Raw genomic sequence first — 14,167 nt, 5'->3', positions numbered from 1 at the left:
TTATTGATATTCTGTGTACGACTCCGGACTATCTCTGACTCTGATTCTGCTCAATGTTTCTGTACCTCTGCCTATCTGATCTAAGTTGCCGAACCTCTGCCTGAATCATTACTATTCTCTTGCCTTCTGATTTTGTACTGTACCTGCCTCTCTGTTGCTGAACCTTGCCTGTCTGACCCTTCTACTCACCAGTGAGCCCTTGTCACTGGAGAGGTGTTGATAGTACCCACCAGCTCCTCTGGCGAGGTCTAGCTAAACGGTTTATTTGCTATTGCTGATAGCACTCACCAGCCCCTCTGGTGTGGGCTCCTAGCTACCCAGCTTCTATCTTGGCTAGTACCCTCCAGCTCCTCTGGTGGGGCATAGCACAGATTGGTTGCAGATAGTACCCACCAGCTCCCCTGGTGAGGTTTTGTCAAACTATCTGCCAATTCCTCTGGTAGTTCTCTCCAGCCCCACTGGTGAGATCTACCCTCTACTGTTGCACCAAACACTATTGTCACGACATCTCTGCCTTCTATACGTGCATTATTGGTGATACTGCAGATCACCACATAATCAGGTATAGAGTCTGTATTATTGGTGATTCTGCAGATCACACAATAATCAGACGTCTGTGTTGCTACACCAGTACGTTATACAATCGTTACAGATAGTTTGCCTTCTGCTTCCGTAGATTCATCCTTTAAGTTTCCCTTGTATACCTCCTGACATCGCACTGAATGCATTCTATGTGATACACCACGGTACTGCATGAGCAGCAGTATGACCCCGCGACATTAGGGGTTCTTTTTGTAACACTAGATGTTTGGTCAGTGTGATTGCGCAGTTTGCAGCGTTTGCTTTGGCACGGCTTTGTCCCATTGTTATAATAATCAGAGGGAAGCTTCCTACTAACCAGTTTGTGTCTGAGGCCTGGCGGTTGTGTGAAGGTTAGAATTGGGGGTCCTGGGAAGATTTCTTTTATATAGATTATAACTCCGTGATGATTTTGTATATGACAGCGCTCAAGGCTGCACCTGCAATGTAAACCAACAGAGGCAATGCAGAGCTTCAAATCTACATCCAAATTTTTAGATTAGAATTAGTACATAATTTGGATCTGTTTTGCATTCAAGGCATGTATTTAGCCTCAGTGGGGCTCTGCGTTGCCTCTGTTGGTTTACATTGCAGGTGCAGCCTTGAGCGCTGTCATTTGCCTGTCTGTCTGCTTGATGAAATGTGTATACCATTTATGATTAGCAGCACAAGGAATATTATGTTTTTATTACTAGATTAGTGTTAGGCCTTCTCCGAGGGGGTCTGTCATTGCCGTGTGGAAGTCTATTAGGTAATAATCTTTGCACACATTATTTACTGACGCTAACATCCCCCTTTGCCTGTTTTGAGTGCTAGGTGTGTAATATTGTCCAGTTCCTGGAGCTCTGCACATTCATGCAGATTGATCATTCAGGTATAACTTCTGTTTGAAAGCGCTGCCATGTCTCCCGCTGTACAACATGATTTTGTATATACTTTCCAGTACCAAAATGTAGGTTTGTTTTTTCCCTTTATTGCAGGATTTTTTCCCTGTGGGTTCTTAAAGTGTACCCGAGCTGAAACTATCTCAAACCATAAATACTTACCTAGGTAGAGTGCAGTGGTGTAGCTGATGAGCTTGGGGCCCCAGTGTGAGTTTAACATGGGGCCCCAAGCACTCTATTGAAATGAAGCTCCAAAACCTACCAAGGACAGCTGCAGCGTCAGAGAGGTGACCTTAGGCAAGTCTTCCTAACACTGCTACTGCCTATAGACCGCGCCCTAGTGGCTGCAGCTCTGATGCTTTGAGTCCGCCAGGAGAAAAGCTTGATATAAATGTTATTTGTCTTGTCTAATTTTTCTCTTGGATTGAGCATAAATGGTACATGCTAGGCTAGTTTCAGCTAGTTTCAGCTAGTAGTGTTGGTGGTATAATGGATATGTTAGTTACCTATAATACACTGAGACCTGGGTTCAAATCCCAGCCACGGTATGTAAGCTGGTTTTTGAAATACTGGAATTCCCTGGCAGATGAGACCCTCCTCCCTCTGGTAGGAGGGAGGAGGGAATAGGTAGGAGGGAGGTGGGAATAGGTAGGAGGGAGGTGGGAGGAGAAGCCCACAAGAGGCTAATTAAAATCTCCCTAGCAGAGTGTGTAGCAGCTGACCCTTAACTAATTAGTATAGGCAGACGAGTGAGTCAAATGGCTTAAGGACCTTGCCTTGTATAAGGGGGGTGGGGCGGCTCCACCAGTGAGAGCAGTCTGATTGGAGACAATGTGTCTGCTGACTGTGATGTAGAGGGTCAAAGTTTTGCTCAATAGAGCATTATGGGGCGATTCGAACTTCCGGGAAAGTTCGCCTTCGGCAGGCGAACGCGAACCACCGAAGTTCGCCTGGAACCGTTCGCCGGCGAACCGTTCGGGACATCTTTACTGATAAGAGGCGACCAATGACTGATAAGACGCAGCTCAAGTCAATCCAACTGTTGTATTATCTTGAGCTGCGTCTTATCAGTCAGTGGTCGACTCTTATCAGTGATGATTTCGTTGTCATTTGCACGTCTTTTCAGGGCCGGCCCACCCATGAGGCGGGGTGAAACTTTTGCCTCAGGCGGCAATTCTGGGTGGGTGGCACCCGCCCGTCCATGGGTGTGGGGGGCCGCCCGAGTTGGACGGGATAGCGGGCAGGAAGTATTGGGCCTAGCGGCGGGGAGGGGGTCGGACCCCCCTCCCCCTCCCTCACCTGGGTCCCCCGTCCTCCGCTCTCCTCCAGCTTTGAAGAGTTAAGTTGTCACCGCTATTGTAAGAGGCACGGGCGGGGATCACTCACCTTTTCCGCATTCCAGCGTGCGCTCCACTGACGTCACTTCTGCTACGCCGCCCACTGTATTGTAAGTGGACAGCGCTACAGGAAGTGACGTCAGTGGAGTGCACGTTGGAAGGCGGAAAAGGTGAGTGATCCCCGCCCGTGCCTCTTACAATAGCTGCGTCAACTTAACTTTTTAAAGCTGGAGGGGAGCGGAGGACAGGGGACCCAGGTGAGGGAGGGGGGGTCCGACCCCCCCTACCTGCCGCTAGGCCAATACCCCCTTCCTGCCCGCTATCCCCTCCAGCTCGGCGGCCCCTTACACCCGCGGCTTGGGAGGGGGGGGGGGGTACAGCGATTTCTTCAAAGTTTGCCTCAGGCGGCAAAAAGTCTAGGGCCGGGCCTGCGTCTTTTACTAGTCAAAAGTTGTCCAGCTTCTTCAAGTTGTTTGATAATCGTGCATTTAAAAGACTTTTGTTGAGTGTGTGTATGGGCCTTCAGGTACACTTTAAAATACAACTGTAATATATTATAGCGAGAAACTTCTACTTAAAGGGATACTGTAGGGGGGTCGGGGGAAAATGAGTTGAACTTACCCGGGGCTTCTAATGGTCCCCCGCAGACATCCTGTGTTGGCGCAGCCACTCACCGATGCTCCGGCCCCGCCTCTAGTTCACTTCTGGAATTTCAGACTTTAAAGTCTGAAAACCACTATGCCTGCGTTGCCGTGTCCTCGATTCCGCTGATGTCACCAAGTGCGTACGGCTCAGGCCCAGTATGGTCTGTGCCTGCGCAGTACACTCCTGGTGACATCAGCGGGATTGAGGACATGGCAACGCAGGCGCAGTGGTTTTCAGACTTTAAAGTCTGAAATTCCAGAAGTGAACTAGAGGCGGGGCCGGAGCATCGGTCAGTGGCTGCGCCAACACAGGATGTCTGCGGGGGACCATTAGAAGCCCTGGGTAAGTTCAACTCAATTTACCCCGACCCCCCCTACAGTATCCCTTTAATGATTTGTGGAGTTCTTCAGCAATAAATCATCACATTTATCATCTTCACCATTTCTGAAGAGCAGAATCTGATTCGGCCCCAGGCAACAGCGCATGTTGCCAGAGGAAGAAAATTCTAGAATGTAATTGTTCTTTGACTGATAGCTTTTTCTTTTTCCTGCATAGCAGCATGTCTGATCTGTCTCTGCTGCCGCAGTAACTTCTGGCCACGTGATTGTGCTAAACCATCGCAGCCTGCCACAGGGACGATCTCTCCTACTCTTTACCGTGACCCCACTTAAGATGCGACAGGCAAAATGCCTCGTCCTTAAGAAGTATTTCCAAGAAAGCCATTAAGGGGGTGAATCAAGCCGTGATGAACATTCTGCTTCTATGTTCAGAAAAAGTGCTCCTAGCAGAGCAAGAAGCCATACTGGCTCACGAAGAAGTGTTTGAAGATTATATAACACAAACTCCTGCCTCGTGCTGGAGTAATTAGCCAGAACGTGTCCAACCTGGAGCAGCAGAGAGAGAGAAATCGCTCAAGTGCATTTCTGTAGGCAATGTTAGAAATAGTCGTATCTGGAGGCTTCTGCAATGTAAGGAAACTGTTTGAATTTGTGCCGTAGATGAAAAGAAAATGGTGGGGTGCTCAGTCAGACATTCAAAACACTAAAAGGAGCACTATCAATCAGCACCCTCAGATGAAACTCCAAGCAGGTCTGCAAGAGTACCCGTCCCTATGTAATCAAAGATGATCTGCAATAAGGGCTGCAACAGTCTGAAAATGAGCAAGAGGCACATGGCTTGTAAGAATGACCGTAAGGATTTAGTTGAATTCTGACTTTCACTTCAGAATGTCTCACAGAAATTCTGAATGATTTATGAAATAATGTATGTACGATGCACAAACTTTTTTCATAAGTGAAAAATGTCTAGTGAGTTAGCTCAAGAGACGTGAAATCAAAAATTCTGTGTAAAAATGTTGAACGAAAAAGCTGAAATTAAGATTTTCAAATCACAATTACGTCCTTTTGCACTGCAAAGTCGGAATATGGCAATTTCGGTATTCATTAGGAAATTAATTTGCAATTTCTAAATTTTGGCAGATTCTCACAATTCAGCAGTTTTGGCCATCTCTAAAGGCTTGGGTCCAGGTTTCTTTCATACTCACATTTGCTAGCCAAGGGGAGTACATTTAAAACAGGGCGCTGTGGGAATTTGTACACCGGAGTAAAACCGCAAATAGAATATCAGCAAATAATAACAATATTTAATTCTACTGTGAATCACTGCATAATACCAATAGTAAAATATTGGTAATCTTTACCAATATTTTACAACTGACTAACCTAACCTTACTTTCACAAGAGAACCTTCCTTTGGACCCCTAGCCCTCATTGACCCCTTCGCCATTTCCTAACCTGCACCAACCGCCTAACGATGCCTATCACTCACCAACCCCCCCCCCCCCCACCCCCACTGATGCCTAGCCATAACTGTTACCTTCCCCCACCGATGTCAAACCCTAACCAACCCCCCTGCCGCAATATCTGCTGATATCGATGCCTATCACTAACCAACCTCCCACCCCCCCACTGATGCCTAACCATAACTTTCCCCTTCCCCCACCGATGTCAAACCCTAAACAACCCCCCTGCCTCAATATCTGCTGATATCGATGCCTATCACTAACCAACCCCCCCCCCCCCCACTGATGCCTAACCGTAACTGTCCCTTCCCCCCAACGATGTCAAACCCTAACCAACCCCCCTGCCGCAATATCTGCTGATATCGATGCCTATCACTAACCATTACCAACCTCCCCCCCACTGATGCCTAACCATGACTGTCCTCTCCCCCCAACAATGTCAAACCCTAACCAACCTCCCTGCCACAATATCTGCTGATATCGATGCCTATCACTAACCAACCTCCCCCCCCACTGATGCCTAATCATGACTGTCCCCTCCCCCCAACAATGTCAAACCCTAACCAACCTCCCTGCCGCAATATCTGCTGATATCGATGCCTATCACTAACCAACCCCCCCCCACTGATGCCTAACCATAACTGTCCCCTTCCCCCACCGATGTCAAACCCTAACCAACCCCCCTGCCACAATATCTGCTGATATCGATGCCTATCACTAACCAACCTCCCCCTCCCCCCCACTGATGCCTAATCATGACGTCCCCTCCCCCAACGGTGTCAAATCCTAACCAACCCCCCTGCCGCAATATCTGCTGATATCGATGCCTATCACTAACCAACCCCCCCCCCCCCCCCACTGATGCCTAACCATAACTGTCCCCTTCCCCCACCGATGTCAAACCCTAACCAACCCCCCTGCCACAATATCTGCTGATATCGATGCCTATCACTAACCAACCTCCCCCTCCCCCCCACTGATGCCTAACCATGACGTCCCCTCCCCCAACGGTGTCAAATCCTAACCAACCCCCCTGCCACAATATCTGCTGATATCGATGCCTATCACTAACCAACCTCCCCCCCCACTGATGCCTAATCATGACTGTCCCCTCCCCCCAACAATGTCAAACCCTAACCAACCCCCCTGCCACAATATCTGCTGATATCGATGCCTATCACTAACCAACCTCCCCCTCCCCCCCACTGATGCCTAACCATGACGTCCCCTTCCCCCACCGATGTCAAACCCTAACCAACCCCCCTGCCGCAATATCTGCTGATATCGATGCCTATCACTAACCAACCTCCCCCTCCCCCCCACTGATGCCTAACCATAACTGTCCCCTTCCCCCAACAATGTCAAACCCTAACCAACCCCCCTGCCTCAATATCTGCTGATATCGATGCCTATCACTAACCAACCTCCCCCTCCCCCCCACTGATGCCTAACCATGACGTCCCCTTCCCCCACCGATGTCAAACCCTAACCAACCCCCCTGCCGCAATATCTGCTGATATCGATGCCTATCACTAACCAACCCCCCCCCCCCCACTGATGCCTAACCATAACTGTCCCCTTCCCCCAACAATGTCAAACCCTAACCAACCCCCCTGCCGCAATATCTGCTGATATCGATGCCTATCACTAACTTACCACCCCCTGCTGCAATTACAACAGCAGCCTTTACCCCCGAATATGTTAATTAATGGGCGGTGGCACCATATTCTTGATATTAATAGCCTCCCAAGCGCCGTGATAGCCACAATTAACATAGCAATCTATGCAGCGTCCATTTTAACATAGCGCCGCCAAACTGTGCCGCACAAGGGGGGTAGCTTATGCTGGGCCCCAGAGCTATTTGTCAAAGTTCATAAAGATTTTCCACACCTCACCGCTCGCAACACACCAATTTAAGTTGATAGTTTGTTGGCCACACACATACAGATTTTATTGTGATCTTTATATGTACTGCTTTTTAACCTCCTTAGCGGTATGCCTGACACTGTGTTGGGCATACCGCCGGCTGTCCCCAGGAGTCCCCCAGGATGATTTTTTGCGATCGGATAGTTGTAATATCTTCAGCTAGCACAGTGGTGGTCGGCATCCTTATATTACTTTTGATCCCCCCCGATCGCCGCTAAATACATCACCCAGCCTGGATCCAGCAATCGTACAGCCTCTGTATGGGGAGAATCGGGTCTCCGCATGACGTCATGTTTGATCCTCCCGATAGAGAAGAGCGGAGGCTGCGTGATCGCTGGATCCAGGCGGGTAATATATTTAGCGGCAACCGGGGGGGGAGTATTAGACGTTATCTTAGGATGCCGACCACCACTGCTAGCTAGCCTAGTGCTAGCTGAAGATATTACAACTATCCGATCGCAAATAATCATCCTGGGGGACTGTCAGCTGCAAATCCTCCGGCGTGAATAACGCCCAGGAGGTTAAAAAAAAAATCAAGGGTCATGATTTACTGAAATCACCGGCAGGGGTGTACGGTAACTAGAAATCACTGGGCCCCACCTGCGGAACTTTGGACGGGGCCCCCTCTCCCCCACTTTCTGCACAGGTAAACATTTTCTCTATTAATTAGTTTAGCTTCTGTAAAAAAACGTGCAGACACATGTTGTGCAGAAAATGTATACAGAAAACTGACAGATGCCTGTACTCCCAGCCTCAGCTTATTACACTCACTCTGTCCTCTCTGATGGAGCAGAACTGACTCTGCAGACTCCTCCAGCATACCAACAGTACACAGCACTTGGGGAGGGGTAGAGAGTTTGGGGGCTGGGCATTGTACACAAGAGTCTGCTGCACATTGAATAGGGTCTGTCTACAAAACTTTGTATGGTTCCTTATCTGTGGCTGAGCAGATGCAGTCATTAGAACAGAGAGCAGATTTTTTTTTCTCTCAGTGCCCTTGGTTGTCAGCCTCTCAGGAAAGGGAGAAGACACTTCTCCCTCCACAGGGCCCCTTTTGGGCTTCTGGGCCCCCCTCCGGCTGCATCCCTTGCAAGGTCTTTATGCCTCCTAAATTTGCCTGCAATTCCAAAGTGCGCCTGAGACAGCTCCTGTGGGCCCCCGGCCCTTAGAAATATTTACTTGTTTATATATACAATCTCCTTTTTTACAAGCAGGCTGTTGTTGATGTAAGATTCAGAGTGGAGCATTAATAATGTTCTGAACAAGGCTGGAAAGACAGAACATCATCTCATCAGGGTAGAAGAGGCTTTTATGGCTGCTGCACCTGGACAATCATAGTCTGCAGCAAGAAGCACTTACCTTGTAAAGAGCTCCCGCCACCCACGTGTCGTGCTCTGCGCTCTCCGCACCTGTGCTTCATTATCTCTCATATGCCATTTATTCTTTCTGCTTCCCACAGCCAGTCTGACATAGCGAGACAGGCCAGAAAAACAAGGCGAAACTCTGCCTGGATTTAAAGCGGATCCGAGATGAAAAACTAACTATAACAAGTAACTTGTCTGTATATCTTATCTAAAGGTTAGATAGTTTACACAGCATATCTAGCTGCAAACAGCTTTAAAGAGAACCCGAGGTGGGAATTACTTTTACTATTGGGGCACAGAGGCTGGTTGTGCGCACTAAGACCAGCCTCTGTTGCCCCATCGTGTGCCTCCATGTCCCCCCTGCTCGCCGCTATACCCCCCGCATTGCTGGCGACACGCAGCGTGTCGCCAGCTCAATGTTTACCTTGCGCTGTCAGTCAGCGCTGCTCCCCTGCCTCCTCCGCATCGGCGCACCCGCCCGTGTCCCTTCCCTCCCGCTGATAGGAGGGAAGTGACGCGGCGGGTGGCGCCGATGCGGAGGAGGCGGGGGAGCGGCGCTGACTGACAGCGCAAGGTAAACATTGAGCTGGCGACACAGCCAGCAATGTGGGGGGTATAGCGGCGAGCAGGGGGGACATGGAGGCACACGATGGGGCAACAGAGGCTGGTCTTAGTGCGCACAACCAGCCTCTGTGCCCCAATAGTAAAAGTAATTCCCACCTCGGGTTCTCTTTAATAGAAAATGATTATTTCTTCCTGTGATACAATGAGAGCAGCCATGTTCTGCTTGTTATCATTACACACAGGCAAGCTGATCTGCATCTCCAGCCCTCAGCCTGTGAAAACTCTCCCTGCTCCTACTCCCCTCTGCCTCTGAAATCTCTGGCTAGTAACACCTTCTCCTGCCCAAACTGAGCTCCCATAAGCCCTTGCCAAGGCACTGGAGAAGCTGTGGGCGTGGCTTATTTAGTTTATAGGGAAAAAAGTATTTGGCTTGAGGAATGCCCTATAAACTATATGAAAGAAACACAATTATGCAAAGAGTAAAAGTTTATCTCAGATCCACTTTAAAGGAGGACTACAGTGAAAAAGGTAAGCAGTTAAAATCTGACAGAACCAACAGATTTTGGAGTAGTCCATCTCCTCATGGGGGATTCTCAGGGTTTTCTTAGCAACTGCCATTCAGGAAATGCTTTTAAAAACAAAGAGAACCCATGAGGAGATGGGCTAGTCCAAAACCTGTTGGTTCTGTCAGATTTTACTGGCTTACCTTTTTGCTATAGTGGTCCTTTAACCACTTCCCTACCCTGGTCAGTTCACAGTACAGCTCAGCTCTGATTACTTTGGCAATAACTTTATCAATAATTGTCACAACTAAATGATGTATATATTGTTTTATTCAGGACAAATTGGGATTTTTGTAGCTGATATTTGTTTTTATTAATAACTTTATTTTCTATGTATTTTAAAAGGAAAATAAGGAAAAAAGTGAAAAAATACACAATTTATCCACGTTCATACATTATAGCTTTAATGTAAATAGCTTCTATTGTACATTAAACCCACACATTTTATTTGCCTCTCTCTCGTGTTTATTTAAACAGTTCATTTGTTTTAATATGTATTAGTAACACATTGTACAGTATATACCCTACTCTCTTGTTACATCTGTCTGCTCCTAGAATGTTTGTTTTACACGTGTTTACACATTAATCCTGCCATAGAATTCCCTGGGAGGAAGAGAGGGGTTTGCTGTCATTCCTTTTACAACTGTCTAGCATTGTTATCAGCTCAGAAATAAATAAACAGTGTTATCTAGGATTTTGTAGGGAGGAGAGTGCAGAGACTTATTTTCACATCATGGTGCAGGAAGTGGTTAAGGGCTGTTTCAGATGGGCAAACAAGCAGAGAAGTGTTTGGCATCAGCTCTCATTGATCGTTTGCCCCATTTTGAGCCCCCTAGGGGGCATGGAAGCACCAAATGTAGCTGGTCCGGGGCACTTTATACAGCATCAAGGACAAGAGGAGTGGCTGGATAGTGTAATAGTTAAGGGCTCTGCCTCTGACACAGGCGACCAGGGTTCGAATCTTGGCTCTGCCTGTTCAGTAAGCCAGGACTTATTCAGTAGGGGACCTTGGGCTAGTCTCCCTAACACTGCTACTGCCTATAGGGCGCGTCCTAGTGGCTGCAGCTCTGGTGCTTTGAGTCCGCCAGGAGAAAAGCGCGATATAAATGTTCTGTGCTTGCTTGTTTGAGATGATGGGATTGAGAGCAGCGTTTACACAAACGATGGTAAAACCGTCACCCTCATTTAAAATGCTGGAGCAAATTGGACATGTCAGAAATTATCAGTTTGATCCTTCAAACTGATGGGAAATTGCATTGTGTGTACCTAACATAAGAGGCAAGGGCATCTGCTTACTGTCCATTTTAGCATTCTGTTTTATCACCTTGGCTCATATTGTAACTATTTTAATATATGTACCCAGGGGTGCTTCTAAAGTTTAGAATGTTTCTCAGGCTGAGAGACCTTAAACTGCAGTATAGTAAAACAACCACAAGATGTCACTGTGTGTAAAATGCAATGGTGATCTGAATGGGATTATTATTTCCAGTATTCACTCTGTTCTAGGTAAGCTGCGCTTCCTGATGGCGGTGAATGATATATCATGCATGTTTTTCTTCAGTAAAGAGTTCTAACTTGTTATACTGGGTGCCTGTCTGTTTGTACACAAAGCTCTGCTCCAACCAGTGTCACTCCCAGGTTATATAGCTTGGCAGCGATATTTAATCTTAAAGTTGACTAAAGAGAATTCCAAATATCTTAACGCTTGTGTTATTTTTTTTTTTTCTAGATTGCAGGACAAGAAGGAAACTCATTTCTCCGAGAGAACCTACATGACAAGGCTATGGATTATTTCTCACTGGCCATCATCGCCAGTAACAACAACCCCAAATACCTCCGGCAGCGCGCCACCTGCCTCGCCCGTCTTGGTGATTACGCAGGTGCGGGGAGCGACATGGACAAGGCCATTCAGCGGCACAGCGCCAACGACCTCCGGACCCAAGTGCAGGACTTCTGCTTCAAAGGCCACGTCCTCATGCTGGAGGGGGAGGAGGAGGCCTCCTGCAGACAATACGTGAAAGCGGTCAGTCTGGACAGAACCTTCGCTTTGGCTGCTGTGAACGAATCGCCGGGGAGAGCGAAGCTCGGGCAGATGTTCAGCTGCGTGGCGCAGTCGTATTACGATCAGAAACTCTTTGAGGAGTCCTGGAAACTGACGGAGTGTGGGCTGATCATTGATGAGAATCATCAGGATATGAAGAAATTAAAGGGCAGGATTAAACGTGAGGCATCCGGCTGTATTGTTCATTAGCTAAATCATGATAAAGACTAAGGCCCCGTTCACACTTGCGTTTTGGCAAATAAACGGACCGGATCCTGATCGGATCCTGACCTGATCCTGATCAGAACCGTACGGTTGTGACCCGGATCTGGTCCGTTTGTATCAGGCATGCATCAGGCTGCCATCCAGATCCGTGGGCAAAAAATAGCGAAATTAAAAAAAAAAAAAAATGTTGGGGTCAGCAGAAGGTGCACCTGGTGCACCTGTAGAATCAGGTTCCTCCGCTGTAGGCCTCACCTCCACCTCCGACATTCTGCCAAACAGCTCCAGCACGTCTGTCACTGCTGCTCCACTCCAGACATGCTTGGCCCATGTGTCCCCATCAGAAATGGCCGCTTGCATACGCATAGGAAGTGGGGTAGAACGTCAGGTGTTTGTAGGCAGTGTGTTCTGTGCCTTCCGTTCCCCATTGGTTTCTGTGTTCCTGATGGTGCTGTCCGGGTGCGTCGGCCGGAGAGCCGGACCCAAAAAATAGCGCATGTTGGAAAAGAGTCCGGATCCGATCTGGCACGTACGGAATGGACACGTGTGAACGTCCGCATAGACTTTACATTGCTATGCGGAACGTACGTTCCAGTTGTACAGTATGCGGTCCGGATCAGATCCGGAAAATCCGGATAGCGAACGATAATGTGAACCGGGACTAACCACGGTCATAGATCACACCATTGGTTCAGAGCTCAGAAAAAACAACCTCCGACTGGGAATACTATATACTGCATACAATTGGCCTTCAGTTTCCATGCAAGCTGTAATATCTCACCTGCTATCTCTAGCTGTGAAGAAACAGTGGCTATAGACAAATTATACTGTTCTGAGCTATTCCAGATCAGGGCCGGATTACCGACCAAGCAACCCAAGCAATTGATTAGGGCCCCAGCATGATACAAGCTCTGTGCACAGATACGTGGAGAGTTATGATGCCCACACTTGTTTGGGGGAAGGGGGCAGTAGAAATTAGGGATTCAGGAAGCATGATGGAGCGGAATCGAATCTGCATTTATTTTTGGGGGTTTTGATAGCCAAACATGGTGTGGGGGTTGGCCTCACTTGGTTGGCGGAGGATGAGAGGCAGTAAGGTGGCAATCTTTTACCCAAGGAAAGGGGGACCCAGGAGATTATTGTAGGTTTGGGGATATGGTTTTTAGTTACACCAATGGACTTTGGGATGCATGCACCTTGGGGACCTGTTTCCTGACGTGGAAGATTCAGTTCTAGGGACGGCCACTCAGACCAGACCTCAAGCAGGAAAACGGAGTAGGTGGGGTGGAAAATTCCAGAAGCATCGCAACAACGCATAGAAAAGTACTAAATGACTCAGGATATCCAATTTTACATTCATTATTCTGGTTTCATCATCAGAAACACTTCCTATATATCTAAATATAGCTGCATTCTGGCATGTAACCCCATGGCATTTAGCCTAGGTTATGATGTCATGAAGCCCTCCGCTCCCAGAGCACTCTGGGGGACCAGATGTTGTTTCTGCTCACATTAGAACACACAACAAACAAACATTCCGCATTGATGCATCTGCCAGCAGTAACGATGTTGCCACCTGTGATAAATGTAAGGCTGTAAATCAGGCAGAGGAAATATTTTACAATGGGTAAAAACTGAATAAATTATTTCTAAACTAATATTGTAAAAAAAAAAGTGTTAGATAGAGCAAAGTGACTCTCCCTGTAGTAGCCTGCTATTGAGTTCGGAACGATAGTGTACTAATAGATATAATTAGAACACTATTATTCTGAGCTCAGTTACAACAAACTCACACACAGCACAGCTCTCCTGTGCACTGCATACTGTAACATTGTGTGGAACCATTAGCTGCAAGTGGAGGGGGCGGAACTAAAAACGGCCAGAGAGGAGGATGGACCGACACTTCCTCCCTGCCCATATTCAATGTTCTGCTCAGTCGAATATAACCAGGGTTGCTCGTAAACTACGCCAGTGCGAATCTACGCGTCGTAGTACGCAACTACGCATCGTAGTTTGTAGACGAAGTTTAAGAACTACACGTACGCATTTCCGCGTAGTCGTAGTCCCGCTATGCGAAGCTTCGCCCGCTACCCGTAGTTGACGTATGCATTGCGAAGTCAACTACGCGTGCGGTAACTGCATCTATATGGATCACTGCGCATGCACAGAAATATTATTGCCCTTTTATACGCATACAATTCCGCATTGGAAGGTGGAATGTACGCTTATATTAGTTTATAT

At 47.7% G+C, this 14,167-nt stretch overlaps 1 protein-coding gene across 3 annotated transcripts in view; it reads left to right on the top strand.

The window, feature by feature from the left end:
• The window catches only part of TTC34 (tetratricopeptide repeat domain 34), an 83,576-nt gene extending 70,013 nt beyond the window's left edge, over positions 1–13,563 (top strand). For all 3 annotated transcript variants that reach the window (XM_068238848.1, XM_068238850.1, XM_068238849.1), the window contains one exon: positions 11,393–13,563. In XM_068238848.1, coding sequence (XP_068094949.1) covers positions 11,393–11,914 — 522 coding nt within the window. In that variant the 3' untranslated portion in view covers positions 11,915–13,563. The remainder of the gene's footprint in view (positions 1–11,392) is intronic.
• Positions 13,564–14,167: the final 604 nt, after the last annotated feature.

This window comes from Hyperolius riggenbachi, chromosome 6 (genome assembly GCF_040937935.1).
Source record: "Hyperolius riggenbachi isolate aHypRig1 chromosome 6, aHypRig1.pri, whole genome shotgun sequence".
Classification (NCBI taxonomy): domain Eukaryota; kingdom Metazoa; phylum Chordata; class Amphibia; order Anura; family Hyperoliidae; genus Hyperolius; species Hyperolius riggenbachi.
The sequence above is the reverse complement of the archived record's forward strand: the minus strand, read 5'-3'. Positions and strand labels throughout refer to the sequence as shown.